The 7,406-nt window shown below is 38.8% G+C and overlaps 1 protein-coding gene across 1 annotated transcript in view; it reads right to left on the bottom strand.

Annotated features, from left to right (window-relative positions):
- The window catches only part of BRWD1 (bromodomain and WD repeat domain containing 1), a 120,359-nt gene that overhangs the window by 69,380 nt on the left and 43,573 nt on the right, over positions 1 to 7,406 (bottom strand). The window contains 6 exon segments of the mRNA XM_077765488.1: positions 936 to 1,070; positions 1,323 to 1,473; positions 3,611 to 3,709; positions 4,163 to 4,203; positions 4,952 to 5,052; positions 6,602 to 6,672. Coding sequence (XP_077621614.1) covers positions 936 to 1,070; positions 1,323 to 1,473; positions 3,611 to 3,709; positions 4,163 to 4,203; positions 4,952 to 5,052; positions 6,602 to 6,672 — 598 coding nt within the window.

Genomic DNA, 7,406 nt, shown 5'->3' with positions numbered 1-7,406 from the left:
TAAAAAAAAAAAAAAAAAAAAAAAAAAAAAAAAAAAAAAAAAAAAAAAAAAAAAAAAGAAGGTAGAATTGTTGAAAGTTAAAAAAAAAAACTAGAAATAGGGGAGCCTGGGTGGCTCAGTCAGTTAAGCATCTATCTTTGTCTCAGGTCATGATCTCACAGTTCATGGGTTCGAGCCCCGCATCAGGCTCTGTGGACAGACAGCTCAGAGCCTGGAGTTGCTTCGGATTCTGTTTCTCCCTCTCTCTGGCCCTCCCCGACTCACTCTCTTATCTCTCAAAACTAAATAAACATTTAAATAAATAGACACCTAGAAATATACAGCCACTTAACAGAATGCATGATTCTTAACTGTTTAAATACTGCTCCAAAGGGCAAAATATAACTGAAAAGACATTACTAGGACAACTGACAAAATCTGACTATAAAGCTGGATTACATGATGCTACTTTATCAATGTTAAATTTGCTGGTTTTGGTAACTATCTTGTGGTTATATATGAGAGATTCCAAAAAATATGCAATAGGATCACAAGTTGGTCTTAGAATATTACATGTGCAAAAAGAAAGAAAACTGGAAAAACCCAACAATGTTTGTGATTCCCTACATGACTTTACAGATTATTTTTATTATAAAATATTTCAAAAAATTTAGTGATAAAGTTATAGGTAATTACCATCATTTTGCCAATTTAAACAAATTCAAACACATTCACACATACAGAGAGCCAAATAAGTAACTTTTGAAAATCTTTCCCTCATGTGACTCAGTTACACAGAGTGTAAATACATATGGCTGTCAGATATTTATTAGTCTTTAAGTACCCCAACTGCTGGCAATATAGACTGCCAAAACACGCAGATTGGCTTCTGGCTAAACTTCATGACCCAGACAGGTGACAATAATGTGAGCATAATGAAGACACACGTCACTTACCATATTAAAATAATGTTTCATCTTGGTGCCTTTTGTAATATCCCATATAAATATGCTGCCATCGTGTCCTGCAGATAACATAATTCTGGAATCAAAGGGATGCGTCTCCAAGACAAATACTTCATCAGCATGTCCCTTTATTCAACAAAGTCATACAGTTAAGGAGAGTTTGCAAGGTTGAAGTTTCGAATTAAAAACCCGCATTGTCATGGTCTATAAGGGCTTTTAAAAATGTGTTAATGACAGTGATTTATATATTAGTATATATACAAATTTTCATTCATTTGATGATATCAATGGAATATAATTTATTAATTTTATACCTTCAAAAATTAAATTACAGTTCAAAAAAATCTTGATTTGTTGCACTGCATAAAAACTACCTACCAGTAAGTTATGAAGCAGCTGTCCAGTGTAAGAATTCCACACTTTAAGGACATGATCATTCACAGCTGTGACAACAATGCTATCATTCTGATTCCAAGCTATCATTGTTACTTTGGGTTTCATAAACCTTTCCTCTTCCAAAGATACGTCCCTATGAAAAAACACACAACGTGTAAATCCATTTGAATGGTACACTCAATACAAGAATAGCGAAAGTAATCTGGTTCACGTCTATACGTCATTGGATGTCTGATATATATCTGACCTACAGCAGATTATCTGGAACAGATTATGGCAAAACTGGGACAGGGAGGGGATGATCTAGAGTCTGAAGACAGATGTTGGGACACCACCACTGCCCCTAAAAGCAAAGCTTCTTCTCTCTCCCCCTTTTCTATGATTCCTTTCCCCTGACCTCAAGCCGTATCAGCAATAATGTTGTTTCTCTCTCCAGAGAAGATAACAAGAAATTTTAGGAAGACAGAACAAAAGGAAAGCATCTTCACGTCCCCAGTGTCTAGAAAAGTGCCTGATACACACTGAATCTGCTGAACTGTACATAACACTGTACTCATCTCTGCCCACTGCCCTACAGATGGCTCCTACGGGCTCTCTTGGCAAGAAAAGCACAGACATGTGCAATGACCTGCAGCCTTTATGAACATGATAGGAAGAGTCTCCCTGGAAAATATACTCATAATACACAGAGAGAGGGTAAGGCCTAACTGCTTCTGAAATCAGAGAATACATTCCAAGAAATTATAAACATAACATACATACATTTTAATTACAGAAAACCATAAGAATATGGAAGAAGTATCCCATAATATCTATCTATATAAGCACAATGGAACACAAACAAGAGAAAAACCCTAACTAGATTGGGTAGGGAAAAGTGTAACAGAAGAGGCAAAGTGGAGTAATGGCTAAGACTCCATGCTTCACTTTTTTTTTTTTTAAGTTTATTTATTTATTTGGGGCAGGGGTGGGGGGAGGGAGAGAAAGAGAAGGAATGAGAGAATCCCAAGCAGGCTCCATGCTGTCAGCACAGAGCCCTATGCAGGGCTTAATCCCTCCAACCATGAGAACATGACCAGAACAGAAACCAAGAGTCAGACGAACCAACTGAGCCCTCCAGGCTGCTAGCCATGCTTCCCTTTAAATTAAAAGGCATCCCTTGTGAATAGCCTAGAACCAACAGACATTTTGTCCTGCACCAACTTGCTCACTCAAGATTAGAACACCAAGGGGCGCCAGGGTGGCTCAGTCGGTTGAGTGTCCGACTTCGGCTCAGGTTGTGAACTCATGGTTCATGGGTTCGAGCCCCATATGGGGCTCTGTGCTGACAGCTCAGGGCCTGAAGCCTGCTTCGGATTCTGTGTCTCCCTCTCTCTCTGCCCCTCCCCTACTCATGCTCTCGCCCTCAAAAATAAACAAACATTTTAAAAAATCTTAAAAAAAAAATTAGAACACTAAAATATACTCATTAATTCTTATACACAGAAAACTCTTCAAAATTGGACAGTGGTAAAACTTTAAATGAGAAAAGACTACTCCTAAAATGAGGGGGTTTCAGGCAAAATGCTCTCCATGGCAGCAGGAAAACTAAGCAGTTTTCTCACTAAGATTTTTTGTGTTAAAGTTTTTACATCAATGTTCATATTTTCCTTAATACAGTAATTATTCATAGGTGAATGTGATTTCAAATTATCCTCTTAATAATGAAATAACCTTCGCTATTTCACACAGCCCAGGACTAACAGCACTCACTCTCACACTGAGCGGCTTCTTAATGCCCAGATGGGTCATTTTTAAGTAACAGTGATAGTGTGATCTGTTTGTGAACAAGGATTATCAGATCTCCAGCATATCTTCTTTCCACTCTCTACCACAAATCAATTCACAAAAGTGTTAATATCTAATGTATTTTGAAGCCAAATTAGAACTATTTGAGACAGCAGAGGATGAGTTAATTTTCCCAACAATTACTAAAAATGAAGCAGACATGAGAATTTCCAAAGGACTAAATGTGACACGTTTCTCAGAAAAACGGATAAAACCTTTGACATGGCTACCCTACAGCAGGCAGTGTACCAGAAACATAAGTATAAGGATAAATTCTTTGGAATAGATCAGATTTATGTATCTATGTATCAGATATGCAGGAAGTAGCCATTTGTTTAGATCAGTGCTCTTGGAAACAGGCGGGGCTCCAATCCCCTGAACACAGAAGTCAACCACCAGGGGCACAAGGACCAAGTAATTACAATGCGCCTGCTTCCACTTACCCTGAGACTCTGGTTGCCATATCCAATAAAATACTTCTCCATTCCAACTGCTCGAATCTCCAAATCCGTGCTGTTCCATCTCTGCTACCACTTAAGAACCTTAAAATATTCATAAAAAGATCTTATGCTCACATACACACCACCAAAAACTACAGATAAAATCACGAGGAAAGCATTTTTAACGTAGCTATTTTGATGATAAGTAAATGTACAGGTGTTAGTTCGAAAGACAAAGATTCAGAGCTTATCTTCATGGGAAAAACTGGTTTGTTGTAATTTGCCTAATTTTCCTGCAAATCAAACATTTAGCCAATAGTGAGCTAAGGAGAGCTGCTTTTGGTCACAGGAGCTGGTAGAAGCTACAATTCTAAAAACTTGCATTTAATGTGTCCCGTTCCCCCCTCCCCATCCCCAGCCAAGGACCCATTTCCTTCAATTCATACAATAATACTAAGTACCTGCAATATACAAGGTGATACATTAGCTGCACTACTATGAAGGACAGTATGTTTGCTTAAAAACACACTCACAAACACAAACACACTTACTCACCGATCACCATTGTTACAAAATTGGATACTATCAACTTTATCCTGGGGGGGAGGGGGCAGAAAACAAACAGAAAAGTGATCACATTCTTATTTGTAAACAAGGAACCCCCCCGCCTCCGTTTTAGAGCCAGAAACACATTTGGTTTAGAGCAAGAATGAGAACTTGTGCAGCTTAGCCTCATCATTCACACAGGAATCCTACGTTTAAGTGCAAAACACCTAGCCATGAATCTAACAAGACTATTAAAAAAGCAGCCTTCTTTCTAAACTTAAAACTCTATTACATCTGTATAAGAATTCACTTATGAAAAGTGGTCAAAACATAAAGGCTTAAACAGCTGAAGACAAGGCATATTCACTTTGTTGATTATTAAGGTTCAAAAAAAATGTTTTTCTCTTTAAAGTAATTTGGATCTGTTTATCAAATAACTTCACAAGAACTTCCTACAAGAAAAAGATAACCGGACCTCTGACCAATACTCTGGAAAGCTGAGAGTTCTCTATCTTACTACACACTAATAAATGAGCATTCTGATCATTAGAGGATTAAGATGAGTAGGCCCCCGTGAAACCAGCCAACCCAGATAAACTGTCCTAATCAAGATTTTGGACTTAGAGCTGAAATAACCAACACAAAATATTAGCATTGTCACATACTTGTCAATAATATCCTTCACCTTTATATATGCAATCCCTCTTATATCTAAAATTAGAATCAAGAACAATTGTTAGCAGTATTTGACTATGTACCAAAGATTAATCTACAGAATTTTATAACACGAATACTTACTGTGTGGCTTTCAAGTTCTGCGATTTTTTCAGGTGCTTCAAAGCCCAAAAAATACATTCTGATTACATGATCAGTACTACCTGTGGCTAAAAACATACCACCTGCAATAAAAACATTAAGATTAAAACACTAGGTTTGTAACAAATACCCGAGCCAAATTTCTGTATCAAATTAATAAGATCTTTTTTTCCAGAACTACGTTTATCTCAATAAATCCATTTTCTAACTCACTATATAAAGGCTTTTTAAAATTAAATTAATGCAGAGTGATGTTGTAATTTATAATGAAAAACACACACTTGGTCTTCATCCCTGTTTCTGGCACAGAGCTTCCAAAACCCTTGGAATCTCCTAAGTGACAACATGGATAAAAGTTTCTTGATATTCAAAACAAATCCATTTCAACCACATCACAGTTCACATTAATGAAGTGGCTCATGGAAAGCACCTAAGAATAGGGGTGCTGACTGCTGGAAGTACCCAGTATGTGATCAGAGGGCTGGAAATTTCAGTCCTGCTCCTCCCCTGACCTCCGAGGACTGGGGCGAGGGGCTGAATCGATCACCAATGATTTAATCAACTATGCCTATGTAACCGAGCCTCCATAAAAACCCAAAAGGAAAGGGTTCAGAAAGCTCCAGGCTGGCGAACACGTGAAGATCTGGGGACGTGTGGCATGCCTAGAGTGCCCCATCCCACACACTATCCTCTGCTTCTCTGCCATCTGCCTGTTACTGAATTATATCCTTTTATTAGAACCTGGAAATCTAGTAAGTAAGAGGTCTGAGTTCTGTGAGCTGTTCTAGCAGAATAATCAGACCCAAGGAAGGGGTTGTGGGAAGCTCCTATCTTTAGCCAATCAGTCAAAAGCACAGGTGACAATGTGGTGTGGGTCATGGGGAGTCTTGTAGGACTGAGCCCTTCACCTGTGGGCCCCCACACTGCTTTAGGGCAGATAGTGTCAGAAAGGAAGGGAACTGGAGGACACCCAGCTGGTGCTAGAGAGAGAACTGTTTGGTGATACTGAGAAAAAAATAAAAGACATATCTATCAGATGAGACTTTAATTTAAAAGTAATTCAAGCCAGAAATGTTCACAATCTCCCACAGCTCTACAAACTACGGGCAATGACCACATGCGCCGCTACCTGAAATGCGCCTGACAAAATGGACACAAGTTCACACGCCCACACCTCGCTTCAGAGTACAAGTTCACTCATTCAGGCTTTCAGGCTTTTACTGGGGGGCAGGGGTGTCTATGACTTCTCCTAAAAAGAAAGCCTACTACACAAGTTCGGTGTCAGAAAGGAAAATGTGGAATATTCTCACCAGGATATGTGGAAAACAAATTGAAAGTATGAAAGTACACAGTTCAGCCTGTTAAAGAAAATCAGTTTGGTGTCTCTCACAACAGGCACACAGACACCTTAAGCCTCCCTCTGCCAGGTCTTCTTCTATCACAGACTCTGACCACCATTAGAAATCAGAGAGTGGCAGAATGGGACAGTGAAAGACAAGAAACATGAAATAAACATCATAGATTAATCCTAAGTCATCTACCATCCGTCCAATAAAGGCTCTTAGCGGTACTGTGGTCACTCAATAAAGGCTAAAATAAAACAAGAAAAAGGAATTACTAAAGTTATCTTACCAACACTAAAAGAAGAACAAAGCATCTGAACACCTGGTCTAGGCTTTTCCGTGAACTTCAGGGGACGTGGACTTTAAAAGAAGATGTTTTAGAACTCATTAGTTTAACACATTAACAGGGTTCAGAATAGTGGTCTGAAATCCAACATATTTCAATATTATAAACTTATTTATGAAGCCCCTCCCAGTACGTCAAGTATCTCCGTAAATAGTATCACAGCTGGACGGGTTCTGGAAGACAGTCTGATCCCCAAGTTCACAAGAACCCTACCATACAGCGAGGGCAGACCTCCCAGCCCCATCCTGTAGCTGAGGGGACTAAAACCCAGAATGCAGGGAAGCCGCCATTGTGGCCGTAGGACAGGGAACACAACCCCAGGGGACAGCGCCGCTCGTCAGAAACAGTGCGAGCCACATGTCTAACTTTAAATTTTTATCAGATCCATGTTAAATGTGAAAAGAGGAAATTAATTTTATTTCATTTAACCCAATATATCCAATATATCACATCAATATTAATAAAAATTAATAAAAATATTAACGAGAACTTTAGATTCTTTTCATATTACATCTCTGAGATCTTCCAGAATATAGTGCACACATACTACACCCCTTCATCAAAGATACCTGATCTGTATTCAGATTTCATAAAACCTTAATTCACATACTCAAGTTGTCTGAAATACACTTAAAGGTTCTATAATACCTGAACCAAGTATCAGGTTTTAAACTGAAACTAACGACTCAGATCCTGGACTGTTCTAGCCACACCTGAAGTGCTCACTGGTTGTTGGCACTGGCGGGTA

The sequence above is a fragment of the Crocuta crocuta genome, unplaced genomic scaffold, assembly GCF_008692635.1.
Source record: "Crocuta crocuta isolate KB4526 unplaced genomic scaffold, BGI_CrCroc_1.0 scaffold84, whole genome shotgun sequence".
NCBI classification, from domain to species: domain Eukaryota; kingdom Metazoa; phylum Chordata; class Mammalia; order Carnivora; family Hyaenidae; genus Crocuta; species Crocuta crocuta.
The sequence above is the reverse complement of the archived record's forward strand: the minus strand, read 5'-3'. Positions and strand labels throughout refer to the sequence as shown.